Source organism: Trachypithecus francoisi, unplaced genomic scaffold (genome assembly GCF_009764315.1).
Source record: "Trachypithecus francoisi isolate TF-2019V2 unplaced genomic scaffold, Tfra_2.0 Lachesis_group10, whole genome shotgun sequence".
In the NCBI taxonomy this organism is placed as follows: domain Eukaryota; kingdom Metazoa; phylum Chordata; class Mammalia; order Primates; family Cercopithecidae; genus Trachypithecus; species Trachypithecus francoisi.
The window spans coordinates 13,718,976-13,742,019 of NW_022681455.1; the positions used below are offsets into that span (position 1 = coordinate 13,718,976).

Here is a 23,044-nt window from a genome sequence, read left to right on the forward strand (position 1 = left end):
TTAACCAGGGTGGTCTGGATCTCCTGACCTCGTGATCCGCCCGTCTCGGCCTCCCAAAGTAGTGGGATTACAGGCTTGAGCCACCGCGCCCTGTCCTATTACCGGTTTTCTAAGCACTGGACAGCGTGAGCCGTGCCAGCCCTGTCTCGCCATCCTAGCGGGGGAGGGCAGCGCGATGGCTCTTCCCTGCCTTGAAACCAGCCCCACTGCCAGTCGCTCTCGCCCGCAGAGCATTTTCCGTGGCGTTCAACCGACCCTACGGCGGCCTTGGCGAGCCATGTGGAAAAAAACACACCCACTGCCCACAGGCCACGCCCTTCCTGGCTTCGCGCATGCGCCCCGCCCGTCCTGAGGCCCTCCCAACCTGCAGGGGGCGATGAAAGTCCGCTTGCGCTTCGTTTGTAGCCGCTTCCGAGTCAGAGGTCAGACGGTCTAGCGCTGCGTGGGAGATGGTGCAGCTGCGACCCCGCGCGTCTCGCGCCCCGGCGTCGGCGGAGGCGATGGTGGACGAGGGCCAGCCGGCCTCGGAGGAGGAGGAGGCGGAGCACGGGCTGTTGCTCGGCCAGCCCAGCAGCGGCGCGGCCGCCGAGCCGCTGGAGGAAGACGAGGAAGGGGACGATGATTTTGACGACGAGGCCCCTGAGGAGCTGACTTTCGCCAGCGCCCAGGCGGAAGCGAGAGAAGAGGAGCGGCGAGTGCGGGAAACCGTGCGCAGGTTTGGAGCCTGCGGGCGGGCGGGCGGGGAGAACCGCCCCTTCTCGTCCCGCTTGTCCTTCCCTTTGCTGACTTGTCACCCTTCCTCCCAGGGATAAAACGCTCCTGAAGGAGAAGAGGAAGCGACGCGAGGAGCTGTTCATCGAACAGAAGGTTAGAGGATAGGGGGGAGGTGTCTTATTAAAACAACCCAGCCTGCGGATAATTCCCGTGGTGGATGTAATTTGGGTTGGTAGGATATTGAGTGGGGAAAAAGTCACCAATATTTCCTGTGACAGTGGTAGAAAGATGCTTGGGCCGGGCGCGGCAGTAGTTTAGGGGGACGAGGTGGGCGGAGCCCGGGATGTCGAGGCTGCCTTGAGCCTAGATTACACCACTGCGCTCCAGCCTGGGCGACGGAGCGAGAGACCCTGTCTCAAAAAAACAAAAAACAAAAAAAAACAACTCGTTTCCTTTAGTGTCCACCAACTGAAAGTAAGAGGTTGCTGTGAGAATTAGATGATTTGTAAACTGTAAGGGCTGTACAAGACTTGGTGTATGGTTGCTTTGCCAGTTAACGGCTTTCAGTTTGTAACAGTGACCTGAGGGTTGGAATACCGTGGGCACCTTTTCCAGTTTTCGTTAAGTCTTTCAGAGAATATGGAGTTTTGTGGACCCAATCTTCCCATAACTTGGAGTGGAAGCAGTTTCCAACCTAATTCATTTCTTTGCCTAGATGTAGGGCATTCTTAAAAGTGGTAACTTCAGAAGCAACTCCGGACATACTGTGTACATGACTTTATTAATTTTAAATGTTTTCATTCCAAAAGAAAAGAAAACTCCTTCCAGACACTATTTTAGAGAAGTTAACCACAGCTTCACAGACTAAGTAAGTAATGGATCTTCTTATATTACTTGCTTATATACACCCATCTTTGAATTATATACAGGTACATTTATTTGACTCCATATAGCTGAAGGAATTGTAGAACACAAATTTAAAAGCTACCTTGGTATATGAATTTGGTGCGAAAGAAGGAGGTAACTTTATGTTCAGATTCTTATTTTGCCATTTTTTCAATTCCTGATCCCACTGTGTTCATTCAGTACATTTTGTTGTTTGCCTGTCATTATACTAGGGCAGAGTAGGTGGTGGTGAATACAAAGTGTTTTGAATCATTTAGTGGGGTAGCAGGCACTTATCCACAGGCTCTGAAAACTCCATTTGTCCCATACTTGCCTTACCTACCACCAACCTGTCCTTCCTCCCTGTTCCCCACTTCATTTAGCATCTTTGGTGTTTTATGGTTTAAAGCGAAAAGGTATAGTCGTCCTTGGGAATCGGTCAAACCCTACTAAATTTAGCCTTCTAAATATTGGTATTTTTTTTTCCTATCCTCTTTTTCTCTCCTTAAGGTTTTAAGTTCAGAAATTTAGCCCCTTTTTGCTTAGGCCAGTGGCTCTCAAATTTTCAGTAAAAAAACTTTACCAAGAGTTACTCAGATCCTGAATACATTAAACATAAGAGCCATTCTATTTGGTGGCAAATTCCCTTTCATCTTGTAAAACCAAGCTCAAGTGTCGTCTTTACCTTTTCATTTGGCCCGCCCACCTCCCATCACTTCTGCTTTTGTGTGGCCTTTCTCCTGTGCAAATGCTTCTGTATTGTGTTCTGTCCATTTACATTTCTCTCTCCATTGTTCACTGTCTCCTGTGCCTACACTATTAAATTAATCCTTTGTGATTTCTCCAAATGAAATGAGGCAGGCCTACTACCATTCACTTCATATTTCAAATACTATATAACTTGTTATTGTTTCACTTGAACTCCATTGCCCATAGCATTTTGCTGCTTTGGAAGCCTGCTAATAGGCTTTCAGATTTAAATTGTGAAGATCTTCCAATGATTGAGAGTTGGTGGCAGTGTACTGGGGAGTGACTGTTGCTTTCCAAACTGAGAGCTCCTGAGTAGAAGTTGAGGGTGTTGGTAATGAAAGGGGGTGTCTTGCTTGTAAAGCCAGATGAAATAATATAACATGGTTTGAGTAACCTTTGCTATCTGCCATTCCAGTCAGTGGTTTTGTTTTTTTCCCTTAGTGTCAAGAAATCGCCAGGAAAGGTCAAAGAAGGTATGACTATTCTAATTTAAATAACTTCTCATGTGTCAAGTGCACTTGCAGATGTTTCCAGGCAAATATGAATGGCCCTTAGAAAGCCAGTACAGGCCTGGCCAAGGTTAACTGGGGCCTATTCCCTGTATTTCATACAAATAAAAACTGCATCCGTATGGATGTGTAGAGGATGCTTAAAGTGAACTCCAGTAAATTCCCTGATTTATTTGTACATGAATGTTAATTAGCAAATGAAACTCCATTTTTTAGTTAATTTGCAAAAGAAAAATGAAGACTGTGAAAAAGGAAATGAATCCGAGAAAGTTAAAGTACAAAAAGTACAGTCTGTCAGGTAACGAGTCTTTTGTTTCATTTGGGATGTAAAGGAGACCTCTAAGAGTTAAAGTATTGGCTAAGGTGGGAAATATTTTAATTAGTAGTAATTTCAGATTGGATTCTCTGTGGAAAAACCAGTTTTGGGCTGGGCACGGTGGCTCACACTTGTAATCCCAGCACTTTGGGAGGCAGAAGCAGGTGGATTGCTTGAGTCCAGGATTTCTTTTTTTTTTTTTTTTTTTGAGGCGGAGTCTCGCTCTGTCGCCCAGACTGGAGTGCAGTGGCGCAATCTCGGCTCACTGCAAGCTCCGCCTCCCGGGTTCACGACATTCTCCTGCCTCAGCCTCCCGGAGTCCAGGATTTCAAGACCAGCCTGGGCAACATGGTAAAGCCCAGTCTCTACACAAAATAAAAAAAAGTAAGCTGGGCGTGCTGGTGTGCTCTACTAAAATATGAGTGTTAGTCTGTTTATTGTAGTCCTGTAATTTAGTTTTATCCTATCTGTGCATATACAAAATTAGTTTCATTTATCACGGTGAGACAAATGATAAAAATATTTTAAAGCAAGCATGTAGCCCGGGTGCAGTGGCTCACGCCCGTAATCCCAGCACTTTGGGAGGCTGAGGCAGGCAAGTTGCTTGAACCTGGGAGGCAGAGGTTGCAGTGAGCTGAGATCACGCAGCCTGAGTGACAGAGAGAGACTCTGTCTCGGCGGGGGGGGGGGAGCATGTATTAATTCTTATTTAACCTTTTATATTGATGAACAGCCAGAATAAAAGCTACTTGGCTGTAAGGCTAAAAGACCAAGATCTGAGAGATTCAAGGCAACAAGCAGCACAAGCCTTCATACATAATTCATTATATGGGCCAGGAACCAACAGGACTACTGGTAATTTTTTTATGGACTATTTTCCTCACTTTTTACTGCAAATAAAACTATGAAATGATAAATACCTTTCTTTTCTAGTAAATAAGTTCCTGTCTCTTGCCAACAAGAGGTTACCAGTGAAAAAGGCTGCTGTCCAGTTTTTGAATAATGCTTGGGGTAAGATCCAGCTTTATTCTCCTGTCTCTTAATAGGTTTATATGTTGAATAATGTTGTTTTGAAGGAGATAGTTCATAATTATACTTTTGCCCCTTATAATGGCTAACTTGTGAAAGACAGGTCAGTGTAGTATGTATATACATCTAATGTATAATAAGTCCACCCAGTTTTAGTAATTACATTCATATAGAGAATTATAAAAACTTTGAATTATGTTTCTCTAATACTCTTACTGTACAACTTTCTATTCTAGGAATCCAGAAAAAACAAAATGCCAAGAGGTTTAAAAGACGGTGGATGGTCAGAAAGATGAAAACTAAGAAGTAAATCAATGCTAAATGAAGAATCTGTACTTTGTATGTATAGAATTTATCTAATAAATTATTAGTAGATCATTTTAAAGGATCATTATAAAAATCATAAACCTATTTGAGGAATTGCTCAACCACATTTCATTCTTCTGGAGTAGAATTGTGCCTTGCAATCCTAGAGGAAAAAGTGGTTTAAGAAGGAATTTTCTTTTTAATGTATTTAACTGAATTCAAGCCATACTCATAGCAGCAGTAGCACCTCGTCTTCTCTTCCCCGACTAGTGGGTGGGAGGGGTGGCAAAAATGGCACGGACAAAAAGGAGAAATGGACATTCCAGAAAAGTCTCCAACTGCAGCCCTTAGACAATTTGCTGTTAAAGATTCAGTGGACAAAATATAGCTGCTAACAGCTTTTAAGTTTTTACTTTTAACCAGTCTGGGGATTTGCTTGCCTGTTGAGTCTCATATGCCATATTATGAATATGAAAAAAATGAAGTTAATTTCCTGTTGCCTTTCTGTGTCACCCATATTATCAGGTTTAACCCTAAACCAGGGATGCCAGTAAACTGAAGGCAGTTTTAGGTTTTAGAACTCAGATTAATTGTAGAAACCATTAATTTTAATTGCTCTCATTTTCATATTAATCATAAAAAGTATGGAAGTACCTAATATATAAACTCAATTGACACTGTATCTGTAGAAGTAAATTTTTAATGGCTGGTTAATTATATCACTACATTTTATTGCAATATAGTACTCATTTAAGCACTTAAAAATGGAAGGTGTACAAAGATTAAATTAAGACACGGTAAATTGACTAAATATTTGGTTTTTATATAAATAAAGGTCATAACCACACCGTTGACATGTAATACTGTTATAATACAACAGTTAAACTTGTGAGTCTACAACAGAAGTCATCTGTAGTTAAACAGGAAACAAAGTTGAAAAAGACCATGTTAAAACAAAACTACTGGGACTAACAGGTCGGGATTGTAAGTAGCAACAAACATATTCACTCAGCTCCTGAGTATTTCAAGTTTTACAGTACACATTAAAAATGATTTCTTCCATCAACACTATAAATTCAAACTGTCGGATGTTTATGCATTTTGCAAGTTACACTGATTGAATGCTTATATGGGAGTGGGGGTCGGAACATCTCCCAATTTGAAGTTTACATCACCCACATGCTAACACAAACACAACTTGTTCCATTTCCTTCCCCTCTCTCCCCCCTCCCCCACAAAGAAGGCAGGATTTTTGGTTTCTTTTAGGTAATTGTTTTAAAGGATTTGTGATCAATTTGAACGTCTGAAATTCAGTAATATTTAACTCTTAGACAACTAAGAGGTTAAAGATGGAAAATAATTTCTCCTAACACTAAGTTAGAAAATCATTTGCATCATGCTGTAAACTAGGAAGCAATGTAAAGCGACAAAAACCTGTCCCCAGTACATAATTTAAAAAATCTAAATTTCAAATCAGCAGAGCTGGTCTACTTCCATGTTGACTATATGCCACAATATAAGTGTGAGCTCTTGAAATGCATAGCTAATGTAGGTAGTCTTCCACTGTGGCAAATGCACAGGATCCAATTCCTGATCGAGCCATCAGTCCTAGACATTGTGTGGCCTGTCCCATTGCTAGGGCAAGTGGAGGTTGCTTTGGCAGATTGTGGGTTTCTGAGGAAAAATAATTTAAAAATGAAAACAGCAATTAGCAAGACATTTTAAAAAACATTTCAATCAGGAGAATACTGCATGACTTTAAAAACTACCACTCCCATACTACTCTGAAATATCAGCAAATGAAGGTTCCTAAGCAAAAGATAGATACCTTGGACGTACTATTCTGACAAGGTAGTACGGGTATTTTGTATTCAGCGATAAGATAAACTCTTGCAGAATCAGACTTTTAAAGTATCAGATACTAAAAAACTGATTTCCATATTAACTATGATGGGAAAGGTACAACTTTTTATCTGATATTTGGAGTGGAGAGTAAGGAATTATTTCCCTTCTGGTTGATCAAAGTCAGCTGATACTAAAACTAAAAAGGCACCAGGTTTTCATTACGAGTTTCCACTGATGGGTTCTTCCACCTCTGTGGATGGGACCAAACTGAGGCTGCCTAGCCATCTCCAAGGCATATATAGGTAATGTTATTTGGGCTGGTGGGGAGTAGGTGTTGGTGGTGACAGTGAGAGACCGTACAGCAGAGCCACCCTGCAGTTTTGGAGGTGCTAATTTACAATGGACAGTTCAGACATTTTTAAAAAATGCCAATAAGTTTTCAGGGTCCTGCATATCATAAGTTTCTTTGTCAGACATTTGTAGTACAAATGCAATAATTACCAAAATTTGTTCCTTGCCAGAGATGAAAAAAATGAACTAATGGTAAAAGTGGCCAGACTCAGAAGCTGGTAATTTCTCTTTATGAGAAGGCAATGTCCAACTCATCAATAAAATTACTAATCAGTTCTTTATAGGCACAGTTGACAACAAAGGGCAAAAACAGTGACACATGGCTAGGAAGGCTCCATATGGTTTAACTCCACTCTTGGTTCAGAGGATGCAAACTGATGGTGGGAGAAAGAAGAAGAAATTTGCAAAAGGGAAAAAGCATAATATCAAAAAGCAGCAAATTCAGGACTTAGAAAACAAAACAAAAACAGGATTAAGAATAAAAGTGTTCAAAAAAGGCACGTAGACTGGTGAGAAAGTATGGTGTCTTGAGGGTTCACAGGGAAGACCGTGCTCAAAGGCAAGCATCTACAGGGAATATTTTTTAAATTTTATTTTGGTCAAAGGAAGCATCTGGTGATACATCTTTAACTTTTTTGGATATATGAAATTTTCATAACACTATATACAGATGGCCCTACATAAATAGCATGGTATTTATAAACATACATACCCATCTATAGCAATTTAATAATTGTGTCATTTTATAGGAATCACATGCATTTATATTAGTAAGATTAAGCACTATTTATAGCTGATTCTACATAATACAGCACAATATGTCAGAGTACATGTGTCTATAGATAATGGTGCTCAATTAAATTCCCTTGAAGAACTCAAGAAACTAAAGAAAACGGGTCACTTTTTCTCAAATTCTTTCCAAGATTAGTATCATCTAATAATTAGGTCTTAATGATTACCTACAATATGATAACTTCGAAAAGACAATTATAGTAAACCATAATTTTCTGTACAATTCCAGCATTATTACTAAGTTACTTTTATCAATGGAGCTAAATGAATTTTGTAGAACCAATGAAAATACAACACATTTACCAAAGAAAATTCACATTTATATACAAATCCTAAATTTCAGAGAACTACAGCCCTAAGGACACTACTCCTATTCCCAAACTTCATTCTTATCCTTAACAAATTAATAAATTTTCTAAGGGCAAAGAAACAGACTGAGGCTCAAATATGAATGCTTTTGCTTGCTTCCTTGACATTCTTGCCATAAGAGTCCTGGCCCTCATTTGCAAGTCTCCTTATCTAAATCACTCTTTAATCTACTTTTTGTGGCACTGCCCTCATCTTCCTAAGATAGTTTGAAATATGTGACTGAAAGTCTCTGAACCTTGCAGGGCCAAACAGCACAGCACAGACTTCTAAACTAGACTGGAGTCCCAATTACCTGGGAATTAGACTCTAAAGTCAAATAAAAACTCACTCTTTACGCAAATTACCTTTGATGAGAACTGCCCAAAACTCAAATTTGTTTTATGCAAACAATCGACCATACCACATTTATATAGAAATGCACAATATGTGCAGTTATACAATTCATACGAAAAGTATTTGTTCAGTATATAAACACTATCATCATACACTCTACGGTGAGTTGCTCATAGGAATGGCAACCAAGCAGGAACATCGAATTAGAGTTTCGCACTTCATGCTCACTCCTGGCTAAGCCTCACCTTTTAAATTGCTTTTCTCTTCCTCACCCACCCTTTTTATTGGGTGAGGGTATGTAGTTGAATCTGACTAATATAAATGCAAATAGAATTTGACATCAAGGCTTGGTCCTGCAGGGTACTCACAAGTCACCTGGAAGGCCCTTCATAAGCATGGTGGGAGCTGTAATACCCGTGGCTTAGGCTGCCACTACCCATTGCAAATAGCTCAAGTAAAATGGTGGGGAACAAGGTAGCAGGGGAGCACCCAGTAGGAACCCTGTCCTCTACTGGATCAGTTTGAGCTTCTCTGATACTCAAGCTCTTCACTCCCTTATTTCCATTCTCATTCTCTCCATCAAAACCTCTATTTCTTGACCTTGATTTTCTTCAAATGTACCCTGTTCCCTTCTAGCCTAACTCTTGTGACAATTATTAATCTATGTTCTTGTTAACATTCTCCGATTCCTTCTACAACAGCCAAACTAGAGAATGCCACTCAATTGCTAGCCTAGAAATCAGTGGCAGAAAATGCCTTTCACTAGAGGGCTGTAAGGAATGTCTCTGGTAGGGCAATAGTTTGAATTACACAAAAGAACCACCAAATCTCTCATTCAAATGAGAGTAGACATTCGTGGCTACCAGAAATGCTTACATACATGCACAAAAAAACTTCTATTTCCCAAACATCCCAAGTTGTACCCCATTTTACTGTTTTTATTCTATTTAAATCCATTTGAATCTGGAATTAAAGGAGGGGGGTTTCTATATTTTAGGTATTTTTGTATTTTAAAAATATAGAAAACATTCTCCTTATGATTTTACCAAAGTACAAATGCCAGTACAAACACCCTCGCTTAAATTTTCAGAGAATCTAGTTGAAATTGTGCCTTATTTGGCTTTACTTACCTAATATTGCACTGTTAAGAGCTGAGCACACAGGTTCTCTCTGAATCGGGTCAAGCTGATTTCCAACTGGGCTGTTCCAGGGATCTGAATATGCTAGTAAACTGAATGCATCCTGTTGAAAACACACCAATTTTGTTTTAATTCAAATAGTTCAACTCTTATGCTCACAAATGTTTCCAAGTTGGGAGGTAAAATATGGCTTCCAGGCACTAGACTAATGTAACCTTTAAACCCAGTTACTCCTAGCACTAGGATGCTCTACATTTTTGAACAATTAAATTATGCAGCAAAGCCTAATTTATTTTCATTTTTCCTGTGGACAGCCACTCTCATTCATCTTCCTCCCATCCCTAAACACAAAACAGAAAAAAAAAAAATCAAAGGAATGAACTAGTACAGGTGTAGGGAGTGGAAGGCAAAACATTCAGTTGTTTTACTTCACAATTTATTACTACTGATAGGAATGTGACAGTCAAAGGAGAGGGCCTGCCTGCATTTCCTTTTTTCAACAGATTTAGGAACTGGACCCATCTCACTGGATGTCATCTTCTCAAATTCAGTTATGAAAAAATTGAACTGGCTGCCCTTCAGGACCTGTTTTATGCATTCAGTTATTTCCAGCTACTCTCAAGCCACTCTTCTTCAAAACTTAAAATAACTGACAGTCTTCTTTTCAAACAACTACTTTATATTTTTGTCTTCTTTCTGTGGGAGGCACATACTAATGGTGGTTTCAGATACTGGCTTCAAATCCAAGCCCCACCACTAACTGGCTGTGTGGCCGTTGGCAAGTAACTGGTGATGATAACCAAAGAAATGCAAATAAGCAATTTTAAGATACTAACATATGTTAAACCCACTAAAGTAGCATTAATGTAATAGTGCCATTGGTACATTCTTTTATTACTGCTGGTAAAAGTTGGTAGAGGGTTTCTGAAAACCAGTATAGCAACATATAATGAGAGCCACAATAATGTTCATATTATTTGACTCAATTCTATTTCTAGAACTTTATCTCAGTGGAATAATGTGAAGAAACAAAGATGCATGTATAAAGATGTCACTAAAGCATCTGACATAAAAGCAAATGGAAAAATCCAACAACAAAGCAATGTTGAAATAAACCTATACAGCAACAATAAAATATCATGGAGCCTTTTGTGTTTTTTGAGACAGGGTCTCGCTATGTCACCCAGGCTGGAGTGCAGTGGTGCAATCACAGCTCACTGCAGCCTTGAACTCCTAGGATCAAGCGATCCTCTTGCCTCAGCCTCCCAAAGTGTTGGGATTACAGGTGTGAGCTGCCACACCCAGCCTCGTGTAGCCATTTAAAAATAATTGGAAGTAATACATAGAAACTGGGAGGAAATAAATTCTTACGACAAAACAATACAAAATAGTGCCACTACGGTTATTAGCTAGTTAAAATATATGCACGTGGGAGTTAAGGCACAAAACTGAAAATACCTGAACTATGTAGCATTATGGGTTATTTTAAAGCAAAAAACATGACCTCAGTGGAATAACTTCTGAGAGAAATACGACATTTAGGTAGGATTTTCAAATTGTACTCATATTTGGTTTAGAATCTGGAGCAGTTTCTAAATAGGGTGACTCTCAATGGTTCTATTGCTACTTCGGTTACTAGACTAAAGGCTCCTTGCAGGCAGGGGCTGTTCATTCATACTGGACTTTCCAGAGTCCCTACAACAATGCCTCTCCACACTGCAAAAACTCAATAAACAGCTGCTCAACAAACAATTTAACAGTTCTTTTGGGAGCCAATGGAAGACGTAGCAGATAATGAACAAAGACAACAGTAAAAGAGGAAAGACTGAAAAAACTAAAAGGAAAAAGGTCAAGAGAAACTGTGTGCCACCTGACCTTCAACATTAATCAAATCTCTCTGTCTCTTGTGTGTGTGTTTGGATGTGCATGAACTTCTGAGTCACATGACAAAGTTTATGCAAACCTAAAAATGAGATTTTTTAAAAAATGCTACAATTACAAGTGAACGGAAGTGATGAATAAAAAGAAGTGGAATGATTTCTAAACCTGTTTTCATGTTGCCCTCAAATCATCCGGCCTTTGTTCTTTGGCTACTTACAAGGTGGGTCAGTTACTCACCTTATCCCTATCTAGATCAAGGTAAGTTTGGGAAATGAGATGGAAGCAGCTCAGAGTATTAAGAAAGTCTCTGAAAGTAGCTGGCATTTGCTTAGAAGTTAGAGGTGCAAAATCAAAGATATCTATACTGTTTAGATGAAGATGATACATCTTCACACACTTCAGTTTATAACCAAGGAGTATCTTTGGGAATTGGCCATATAATGCCATCTTCTGAGCTTCATGTAAATAAGAATCAAACACAAAGTAAGCTAATGGAGTATAATCTTAAATTTTCAAAGGTACTTCGTCCTGCTCAATTAGCATGAGGTTTTAACAAGAAAGCCAAGTGAGATAGCCTAGTGTAAAAACAGTCTACAAATTCTTTAAAAAAAAAAAAAAATTTTTTTATTTCCAAATATGCCCTAAAACAACAGTACTCAAAGTATGGTTCAGGGATACCTGGGTCCAAGAACCTTTCAGGGGGTCTGTGAAGTCAAAATTATTTTTATAATAGTACTAAGATGTTCCTTGCCCTTTTCTCTTTCATTTCCTCATGACTATACAGTGGAATTTTCCAGGGGCACATGATGTGGTATCACAACAGACTAAAGGCAGTCTGGTCTTGTATGTGAATACAGCTCACCTATTAAACCAAGCAATAAAGAGACTTAACAAAAAAATATAAAGCAATGCCACTCTTCTCATTTTTCTTTTTTTTTAAGAGACAAGGTCTCACTATGTTGCGCAGGCTAAAACTGAACTCCTGGGCTCAAGTGATCCTCCTGCCTCAGCCTCCTGAGTAGCTGGGATCAGAGCCATGCACCACTGTGCCAGCTCTTCTTTTTGTTTGGGGAAGATAATTATTTTTCATAAAAATAACTTGCTACTTATTTAATGGATTTATTTTAAAATGAAGTTTTAATTTTAATAAGGTAAATATCGATAGATGTAACACATTATATAAACAAAAACTCTTCGAGGATCCTTAATTTTTTTTTTTTTTGAGACAGAGTTTTGCTCTTGTTGCCCAGGCTGGAGTGCAATGGGGCGATCTCGACTCACCGCAACCTCCACCTCCCCAGTTCAAGCGAGTCTCCTATCTCAGTCCCCCAAGTAGCTGGGATTACAGGCATGCGCCACCACGCCGGGCTAATTTTTTGTATTTTTAGTAGAGACGGGGGTTTCTCCATGTTGGTCAGGCTGGTCTCGAACTCCCGACCTCAGGTGATCCACCCGCCTCAGCCTTCCAAAGTGCTGGGATTACAGGCATGAGCCACCATGCCTGGCCCCTTAATAATTTTTAAAGGATTCAGACACCAAGTATGTTGAAAACAACTGCCCTAAGACATCCTCAGTACCAACCAAAGAAGTACTCAGTTTCCAAATGGGTAATTTTAGACACCTAAAACAACAAAGAGCCTAAATGTTAAGTTTCTTCTTAGCACTCCTAGTACCAGAAAAAGTTCTACCAAGTTGCATAGTAATGAAAATTCCCAATGTGGAAAAATCTATTTTACTTTTCAAATGAATTCTACTTCAATTTAATAAACATAGATTGACTACCTTAGTGCTACACAATGGAGGCATAGTCAATTAAGATAAATATTTAAAAGGGGAAGAGTTAAGCTGGACACAGTGGCTCATGCCTATAATTCCAGCATTTTCAGAGGTCAAGGCAGGAGGATTGCTTGAGGCCCAGAGTCAAGACCAGCCTTGGCAACACAGTGAGCCCTCATCTCTACAAAGTTGAAAAATAAAAAATAAATAAATACGAAAAAGAGGAGTTTTGGCAGTCTGACTTCATGGAAATCTTAATCTCCTCAGGCAAATATGGACAGTCATTTTCCAGGTATACGAATGTCTGATTTGACCTTTTTTTTTTTTTTGAGAGGGAGTCTGGCTCTGTCGTCCAGGCTGGAGTGCAGTGGCGTAATCTTGGCTCACTGCAACCTCTGCCTCTCGGGTTCATGCCATTCTCCTGCCTCAGCCTCCTAAGTAACTGGGACTACAGGTGCCTGCCACCACGCCCGGCTAATTTTTTGTATTTTTAGTAGAGACGGGGTTTCACCATGTTAGCCATGATGGTCTCGATCTCTTGACCTCGTGATCCACCCGCCTTGGCCTCCCAAAGTGCTGGGATTACAGGCATGAGCCACCACACCCGGCCTGACTTGACTTTTTAAATTAAACTTGTTTGAATTGCATAATCCACCAATTATTTTTTATCTAGCACAAAAATAATAATTTAACCTTTTGGATAGCTCAAGGTAACCACTAGAAACAGCAGTTTTTATACTATCGAGTAGATGAAGTACGAAGTATGATAAATACACCTGTCTTCCCATCTCAGCTAGGAAAAATACAAGATTGCATGCCTTTAACTTGAGGTGTTATCGGTGGCTCTATAACCCATCCTAGGCCAGGCAAGCATGTTATGTCCTACACGTGTGCTATGTTTCAGATTTCAGATTTTTTCAAATTTTAAAATATTTACTAACTGAGCATCTCTAATCTAAAAATCCAAAATGTTCCCATGAGCATATCCTTGTGCATCATGTTAGCACTCTAAGTATCAGATTCTGCAGCATTTCAGATTTTCAGATTAGGGATACTCAACCTATACCAACTCTCAGTCCAGGTCAGGAAGAGAAAGCAGAAGGAATCTTTTGCCCTTTCCTACCATCCCTCAACATCAGTCTCAAGGCCACTGCATTCATCTCCCCTTTAATTTTTCAGTCTTCTTCCAAAATATTCAGAAGAAAATGTTTACGATGAACCAACTGTTAAAGAGCTGTACATCTCTACAACTGCAATGCTGACTTAAGTTAGGAAAAAGCCCCTCCACCTTCAACTGGTAGACAAAACTGTGGCTACTTTACTGAATTAGATCACATGCATCCTACCAGCTCATGGACAACAATCCAGAAGAGACTTTAAAATGTATTTTAACTGTTCTGGCCATGAAAAGTGACCCAATTCTTCACTAATCCCCATCAAAATGAGAACCATGTGTTATACATCCAAATTGCTATAACCCTGAACAGTATTTACTAAAATAAAATCTCAGATTTATAGTTTTATCTGCACACCCACATTTTTCCTAGTAACTGCTGATTTTACAGCTGAGAAAATAAAACTAAGAAACTAAGTTAACGAGGACACACAATGTTGATCAGCACTAGTACTGGGATTTAATCCTTTTTTTTTTTTTGCTTTAGTACAATGCTCTTTCCAGCAGATCAGAACTGCCTAACTTCTTCAAACATTTCCACTCTCAAATGGGCAAGGAGCCAGGGGGAAGGTCAGGTGCAAGTTCCCTAACAAGAATTTCTGGTACACTGCTCAATGTTTCGCAAAACCACATTTTAGTTACTTTGACACATTTATAATTTTTCAAGAAAAAACATATTCACCTTCAACATTTTCTTATTTGCAGTGTTCTTGCCACAGTCTCTCCTTAGCTGTTCACTCATCGCTTGCAGCTCTCGTCCAAAGTGGATCATTCTTTCTATGGCAGCCTGACTTCCTCCACACAACTGGCGTCTCAACTGACTTGAATCAACTTCTGTAAGAAAAACAGACAAGTATTTTACTACCTTATGGAACGGAGTATAATGAAGACATGAACATACATTTCTTATAACATTTTGTACATTTAGTAACTATTCCCTAATATTTCATCTAAATATGCGGATTGTTAAAAATTCATTTTTAATTTAACATGAAACTGCAGCAAAAAGATATACTTTATTTAGCTCTCAAGAGTCTAGGATCCAGTATTCAGCATGCAGTTGAGAGGGGACAACCTTTCAGTGTTAGATGGTACTTACGTCAGAAAAAAATTTTAGAAAAAGTGTAATTCCCAAACTACATTAAGCAACATTTACAAAAAAAAGAAAGAAAGGAAAAGAAAACCGTAATAATGCCACTCGGGCTACCTTAATTGACATAGTAGAGATGTAATAAAATGTTCAAGAAAGCTAAGAAAAGCTAAATGACTACAATAAAAATACAGAAGACAGCATATTATACTAATTGAAAAGATTAAATGCACTACTTTTAGGAAAATACCACTTTGAGAAAATACTTTTTTTTTTTTTTTGGAGTCTCACTCAGTCACCCAAGCTGGAGTGCAGTGGTGTGATAGCTCACTGCAACCTCCGCCTCCCGGGTTCAAGCAAGTCTCCTGCCTCGGCCTCCTGAGTAGCTGGGATTACAGGCACGCACCACCATGCCTGACTAATTTTTGTATTTTTAGCAGAGTCAGGGTTTCACCATGTTGGTCAGACTGGTCTCAAACTCCTGACCTTGTGATCCACCTGCCTTGGCCTCCCAAACTGCTGGGATTACAGGCGTGAGCCACCTTGCCCAGCCAAGAAAATAATTGTATATATCTTGATTGATAAAATAATTTATATAAATTACTAATAAATAAATCATTAATAATGAAGAAGGTAACGATGATGATGGTGGTTAATATTTCCTAAGCACTCTGTGCTATCAGCTTTTTGGATTATTCATTTACTTTTCACAATAACTTATGAGGTTGTTATTATTATACCCATTTTACAGATGAAGAAACTGAGACACAGAGCAGTTAAGTAATTTTTCCAAGGTCACACAGCTAGTAGGTGGCAGTTGCAGAAATCAAATCTATGTAATCTGGCTCTAGAACTCCTGCTCTTTATCACTATACTTAAATTACTCTTCAGAAACTGAGGTGGCTGATATTAAAGAGTAAAACAAAGCTGCATTTCTTTTTAAAAAACAATTTTAGTAATACCACTCAATCTCAAAATAATAAGAAATCTAACATTGCCATGGAATTCCAACAAATAAATGAAAAAATTTATTCCAACAAATTTTCACTCTCCATTTGATGGGACAGTTTGCTGATGGGACAATTTATTACGTAAGTTGTCTACAAAATAAAATTATGCATGCTAATATGTCTTGGAGCCACATCATTTTGTTATTTGTGGTGGGGGTTTTTTTGGTGAGGGAGGTCATACTTAAGCATCTACTATATATCAGGGATAGTACTATGCATAGTCACACACGTTTACATTAAACCCATTTAAGAAATACTGATTAGAATTTGTAAAATCATCTACCCATTTGGCCTTACTGACTATACTGAAATAAATATAAGAAGTTTTATCATCTCTAACCTAAAATAGCCTAGAGGCTCAACATCAGTAAGTCAGTTCTGCTGCATTAGTGACAGCGCTAAACCTGAGCCTAAGCAGTTCAGCAAGGAACACTGCCTGTAGCTGAAAGGTAACTCTATTTTCTCTAGCAGCCCACTCAAACGAGAGTTTAAGCGCTATGTATTACTGTCAAGTCCTACGGCACATACATCGTTAAATCTGGTTTATGCTCATCAGCTGTGAATCAGTACAAGTAAAAACATAACCTTGTAGCCATCATTTTTTATTAAAAATGTAAGAAATATCACTGCAGACCCATTTCGGTGTCACAATCTTCCATTTCGTGGTCATGTTTAGAGCTACCATTTAGGAAACCATTGGATGAAGTTTCTCCAACTCCATTGGAGTAGTGATCTGTTTCCATGTCTACATCATTACTGAAAACGAAAAAACAAACCTAATTTTAGAAATATCATACTTGCAGCTTAGTTTAAAATAAATCACTACTGAACTGTAGCCTATGAATAAACTAACTTCATAAGGCAATAGAAATCTGCAAAAAAGGTATTTAGTTAAATCCTGAATGTATTCAAAGTCAAACATGTCGCTGACTTTTAACAAATTTGTACCCCTGGAGATAAGGGAGGGAAGAAGTACATATGCTAAAATGCAGGAGTTTTATAACTTTACATCAGTATGGAGAAATCATATTTCTGCACAATCCTATTATTTTTCAAACTCAGATCTGTACGTCTTCATTGATAAACTGCGGCCCCACCAACTCCCTAGCCAACCCTCTCCCCCTACACCCAGCACTGATTTCCAGTATGTAAGGGGAAAACCTCACTCTCAAAACAAATACATCTCACTCCTGGAACCCAATTCAGCTCGTACTGGACCTCATACTCAATCCACTCCTAGACTATATTTAAATAGTCGGCATTCTGGCATTTGTCCTCACTACTTAATAATATACACTCTTTCAAGGGTAACCGATGACTTAAAAACAGACTGAGCTTCATTCTCTCATCCCTTTTCACCACATGACACTATTTCTCTCTCACAGGCTATCTTATTGGCTAAAGTACTGCTGAATCTTAATTTTTAAACTGGTGTCCTGGATAGTTTCCAGTTTTCACTCATTCCACTCAGTAAATATCTATCTGCCAATAACTACATTTGGACATATTTAAGCTGTCAATGTATGTCCTTCAGAACCATCCGTACTCTTATAAGCAACAATAAATATCTAATCTTTAGGATTTATCCTATGAAGGTCTAGGTAATAATTATACAATTTAGAAGTAAACATGCAATGAAATTTTAGGTAATGCTTAGATAAAAATGACATTTCTTATTACAAAAGCAATATATATTCATTTGTAGAAAAAAAAAATACAGATGAGCAAAAACCACTGTGCGTAATACCACCAGAGGTAACAAATTCTAACACCTTGGGGGCGTGTGTGCATGCATACACTCCTGTTAGTAAAATTGTTAAGGTAAAAAAACACAAGAGATCTAGGGAAAATGGGGATATGGCCCTAGGACTCCAGAGCAGACTTACTCAACCAGGAAAGCTTGTTTATAATCTTGACAAACTTCGAAAATTGATAAGAAAAACCAAACTTTAAAAATAAGAAAATCCTTACCATGACAGCTTTCAGTGGCCTTTTAAAAAATACTAAACTTTTGGCCGGGCGCGGTGGCTCAGCCTGTAATCCCAGCACTTTGGGAGGCCGAGACGGGCGGATCACGAGGTCAGGAGATCGAGACCACCCTGGCTAACACGGTGAAACCCCGTCTCCACTAAAAAATACAGAAAACTAGCCGGGCGAGGTGGCGGGCGCCTGTAGTCCCAGCTATTCCGGAGGCTGAGGCAGGAGAATGGCGGAAACCCGGGAGGCGGAGCTTGCAGTGAGCTGAGATCCGGCCACTGCACTCCAGCCTGGGCGACAGAGCGAAACTCCGTCTCAACAAAAAAAAAAAAAAAAAAAAAAAAAAAAAAAAAAAAAAAAAACTAAACTTTTTTTTTTTTTGATAACTCAAGTAAATATTTGAAAGGAACTCATTTTTAACACACATTTAAGAGCCTCTGAGGTATGATCCCTGTTAGGTGCTAAGGATACTATGAAACAGCCTCTGCCTTCCTGCAGGAAACCTATAAAAGGCTAATTATTATATTACAGAGTAATTATGATCAGTACTATGACGAAAGTTAATCACAAAACATGACACATTTGATGGGATGTAAATCAAGGAGAACATCCTGGAAGAACTGACATCTGAACTTGCATTTTCTCAGCCTGGACAGAAGTTATACTGGAGCTGAGGAAGGGTAGGAAAAAGAGCATTTCAGATGGTGGGCAGTATCAGGGAAAAGGTACAAGTTTGCAAGTCAAATCCTGAAAAGCAGCCTCAGCTCTGCGACTTACTAGCTACTATGAATTGACCTTAAGGAAAAAAAAAGTCATTTACTTTTCTGATATCCGGCTCTACATCTGTAAAATGGTTTAAATAGTTAACACCATCTTTGCCTACTTCACAGTAAGGAAAGCCATCACCAACTACAAAACAACTTTTAGTTTAAGGCAGTTCAAAAGTTATACTTTCTTTCCCTTTTATACCGCAGACAAAGGAGGATGTTGCGTCATCAGATCCTTCCGTTAAGCTTGCTTCCCTGAACTCAGGTAATAACAGATCTGTTTAGCAGCTTCCTGCTGTGAGGATAGTATTTAAGAGAAAAACTCACAAATTGACTGCAATCTTACCCTCAAACATTGGCAGAACCCTTGATCAATGATAAGGTACCAATGCATTTATTATAAAGCATGATGAAGTTAACTTTTTAAATTTCCATCTATTTTTAAACTATAATATTTTGATTTTATATTTTCCAATATATCATCTCTCCTGTGAAAGATGATTTTTCTGCTGTTCTCATACACTTTTGTGGTTCTCCATTATAACTTTTATCAATCACACACACCATTACTTCAGTAAATTTTTGTCATGTGTAACAGACAACCCAGAAATTGAGATTAATCTCCAAATTTTCAAATATAGATTTTTTTTTTTTACATAGACTCCTTTCTGCAAAATCATATTTCCATTAAGATTCCATGCTAAATGTTAGGCTCTCTCTCCTTTAATAAGAAAATGTTACACTGGTGACCATTTCCTGAAAATGCAATGTAACCAACTGGTTTGTCATAGACCAAACCAGTATTAAATTGACCCAGTCCTGGATGATTTGGGCAGGGTGAATTCACAATAATTTGCAACTGCACAGTAGTATTTAATTCAAATAATTTCACTTCATGAATTTATTTGAATTCAACCTGAGTGTGTCAAGGGTCATAGTATACTGAATGAGATATCGTCTTTCAAACCTCTTCAAAGTCAGACACCCTACCTAGCAGAATGTTTGGTGCCCAACAAATCCTCAAAACTATCCTCACACTAATGTTTATGTTTACTAAATGACTTAACCATCTGCTATATGCAAGCTACTTAAAGGCAGGCTTTCAAAAAAGATTCTTTGTAAAGCCAGTTTTGAACTTAGAAAACATTCTACACATTTACACCAAAAAAAACTCACACACAGAGAAAAAATTAGTTGTAAATTTATCTTATGTCACCATTCAAGGTTAAATATGCTACTGTGCCTTTACTGTGAAAACATAACAAATGGCATTTATGTGATCATTTGTATAGCTCTGTGGTTGGCAGAAGACAATGCATGAAGCCCTGAATTTGTCCTTATAACTTTACTAGGGGGAAGAGGGTAGTAGAGAAGAGGAAGAAACTAAAGAAAGCGCTCATGTGCATAGTAGGAGACTAAAAAGCTTTGGGGAACTGAGTCCCTACCCTTTTATTCTCTGGGGGCTTAGGAACTCCCAGAGCCCCTCTGTGGGTCACATAATTCAAGTTCTTTCAAAATTATTACAATAATTACACCTATAACTAGGTTGCTTATGTTAATGCAAAAGTTAGTGAAATTACTTACCTGGTGAAGTTATTAACTTGCTGTGATCTTGACATATTTATACTGTTCAGTTCTGGTACATTCAAATTGGACGACTGGTGTTTATTACTATGGCAATATGATTGATGTGCTTTATTTGATATTACACCATTACTACAACTTTCAAAACCTGAAGAAAAAGATACCACATGGAAATAGAAACAAACACTAATTTATTAATACGGTTGTAAACAAGTCTCCATGTTGATTTTGTATTTAAGACTTCTAGAACGTAGGAGTCAATGGATGATGTAAACAGGTAACTTCTTTGAAAAGATATTAAGAATACTTAACTGTGAGATCTTAATTATTACCTCATCTAACGTTTATTGAAGGCTTACAGATCCCATTTAATCCTCAAAATCCCCCTAAGATGGCAATATTATGATCATCCCCATTTTACATATGAATACACTGAGGCTCAGAATTTGTCCAAGCCTGAAGCGACTGTATGATATTCAAGAGGAGTAGTGGCTAAGAATAGACACAAGAATCACACTTGTTTTAAAGAGTGGTGATATAAATAACTGAGAGGAAGTAATGCAGAAAAGAGTATAAATTGAAGTGAGAAAAAGCAATGATGTTACTTCATGAAAGGAAAGGAGACACTATCTGACTTGTTTAAGAATGTTAAATGTACAAATATAACATCTTGGGAAATGCAGAATTAAAGAGATGGGCAAACAGAAGACTGAGAAGCATCAGAAATACATCTTTGGCTGGGCATGCTAGCCCACACCTGTAAGCCCAACACTTTGGGAGGCTGCGGCAGGAGGAGCGCTTGAGGCCAGGAGTTTGAGACCAGCCTCAGAAACATTGCGAGACTCCAACTCTTTAAAAGAAACAAAAACAGGCCAGGCGCGGCGGCTCACACTTGTAATCCCAGCACTTTGGGAGGCCGAAGCGGGTGGATCACGAGGTCAGGAGATTGAGACCATCCTGGCCAACACGGTGAAACCCCGTCCCTACTAAAAATACAAAAAATTAGCCAGGCCTGGTGGCAGGCACTACGCCTGTAGTCCCAGCTACTTGGCAGGCTGAGGCAGGAGAATGACATGAACCCAGGAGGCAGAGCTTGCAGTGAGCCCAGATCGCGCCACTGCACTCCAGCTTAGGCAATAGAGTGAGACTCCGTCTCAAAAAAAAAAAAAAGAAAAAAAAACAAAACCAAAAAAACCTGTAGAAGCGATGTCACAAAAGCCAAGAAAGGAGAGGATTTTAATTACAAGAATGCCCAAAGTCACAGAGAGTAAGACTGACGAGTCAAAAAACAGATGGGAGAAAATGAACTAGGCAGAGCTGACTTTTGCAAGAGGCTTGGTTGGGAAAAGTTGGGGATGGGGAGAGGGGAGGGAGGCAGGGGCAGCCCAGCTAGGTGTGGTAACCAGTGGCATAAGATATCACAGCTGGATCACCTTTAAATTTGTATTTTATTAAAACACACAATTACCTTTTCACTTGAATGCTTTCATTTATGAAGTTCTGCTAATAACCTACTCTCAGAAACAGCTGTTCTTCAAGTTACTTCCTGGCACTGAGAACATGTGAATCTGAACTTACAATTTTTCACCCAGAAAATCCAGAAAATCTTAAGTATATACATTTGAAAACAGCTACAAAGGAAACATACAGATTTTCTGAGACAGACAGAGTGTAACTCTGTCACCCAGGCTGGAGTGCAGTGGTGTGATCTCAGCTCACTGCAACCCCTGCCTCCCAGGTTCAAGCAAGTCTCCTGCCTCAGCCTCCCGAGTAGCTGGGACTACAGGCACTTGCCACAATACCCAGCTGATTTTTGTATTTTTAGTAGAGACGGGGTTTTCACCATGTTGGCCAGGCTGATCTTGAACTCCTGACCTCGTGATCTGCCCGCCTAGGCCCCCCAAAGTGTTGGGATTACAGGCGTGAGCCACCGCGCCCCGCTGGAAATATACAGATTTTCAAAAGGAAAAAGGTTTAAGATTATAAACAGGAAAAATCTAAAAATAATGTCGTAAGTTAAATCTCACCTGAAAAATGTGCGGTGCTTCCTTTGCCTGATGCTAAATTGTGGATATTCATTCCATGGCTGGGGCTCATACTTGGACTACTAAAAGGTCGAGGACTAACAGGATAACTGTCTTGAGACTTTGGACTTCGGCCTCCCAAACATCGTACTTCACTATCTGTACCATTCACCATTTCTATAAACTGACGCACTCTAAAGGAAAAAAGAAAAATTTACTTAGACGTAATCTTCAAATGGCCTTTTGTTTATTTAAGAGCAACAGATTTCTAAAAATATTTTTAAAACTTTTACTTATCAGTAGGATTGGTCTTTAGATAGTAAGCTAAAAATATTAAATACGGTGTCCTATACTTTATTGCTTAGAATTTTAGAATTTCCAGAAAAATGAGAGTATGATGTAACAGACACTATAATAATATTA

At 39.0% G+C, this 23,044-nt stretch overlaps 2 protein-coding genes across 5 annotated transcripts in view; one reads left to right on the forward strand and one right to left on the reverse strand.

The window, feature by feature from the left end:
• The first annotated feature begins 124 nt into the window (after positions 1 to 124).
• On the forward strand, positions 125 to 15,517 carry NOL7 (nucleolar protein 7). 3 transcript variants are annotated; one of them, XM_033216272.1, is made up of 9 exons: positions 125 to 715; positions 807 to 867; positions 1,524 to 1,582; positions 2,791 to 2,822; positions 3,075 to 3,156; positions 3,908 to 4,029; positions 4,108 to 4,185; positions 4,440 to 4,542; positions 14,875 to 15,517. In XM_033216272.1, the coding sequence occupies exons 1-8, from the start codon at positions 450 to 452 to the stop codon at positions 4,511 to 4,513; spliced, it is 774 nt and encodes a 257-aa protein (XP_033072163.1). In that variant the 5' UTR covers positions 125 to 449; the 3' UTR covers positions 4,514 to 4,542; positions 14,875 to 15,517. The 3 variants fall into 3 exon arrangements, with proteins under 3 accessions (XP_033072163.1, XP_033072164.1, XP_033072162.1); XM_033216273.1 differs by lacking the exon at positions 14,875 to 15,517 and adding an exon at positions 10,337 to 12,118; XM_033216271.1 differs by lacking the exon at positions 14,875 to 15,517 and having other exon boundaries at positions 4,440 to 5,356.
• RANBP9 (RAN binding protein 9) overlaps positions 5,192 to 23,044 on the reverse strand; it is a 93,383-nt gene continuing 75,530 nt past the window's right edge. Inside the window, exons 9-14 of one of the 2 annotated variants that reach the window (XM_033216269.1) lie at positions 22,625 to 22,815; positions 20,598 to 20,745; positions 16,904 to 17,025; positions 14,852 to 15,003; positions 9,330 to 9,441; positions 5,192 to 6,183 (exon numbers count right to left, since the gene is read on the reverse strand). In XM_033216269.1, the coding sequence (XP_033072160.1) occupies positions 6,053 to 6,183; positions 9,330 to 9,441; positions 14,852 to 15,003; positions 16,904 to 17,025; positions 20,598 to 20,745; positions 22,625 to 22,815 (856 nt within the window). In that variant the 3' untranslated portion in view covers positions 5,192 to 6,052. Of the gene's footprint in view, positions 6,184 to 9,329; positions 9,442 to 14,851; positions 15,004 to 16,854; positions 17,026 to 20,597; positions 20,746 to 22,624; positions 22,816 to 23,044 lie in introns of those variants that run through there. The other variant, XM_033216270.1, reaches the window with a different exon arrangement.

Bases quoted from the DNA above. Each gene is read 5' to 3' on its own strand.
- NOL7 (XM_033216272.1), top strand. From the start codon at position 450: ATGGTGCAGCTGCGACCCCGCGCGTCTCGCGCCCCGGCGTCGGCGGAG. The intron at 1,583-2,790 runs GTAAGTAATGGA...TTTTTCCCTTAG, and splicing joins ACCACAGCTTCACAGACTAA to TGTCAAGAAATCGCCAGGAA. The intron at 3,157-3,907 runs GTAACGAGTCTT...ATTGATGAACAG, and splicing joins CAAAAAGTACAGTCTGTCAG to CCAGAATAAAAGCTACTTGG.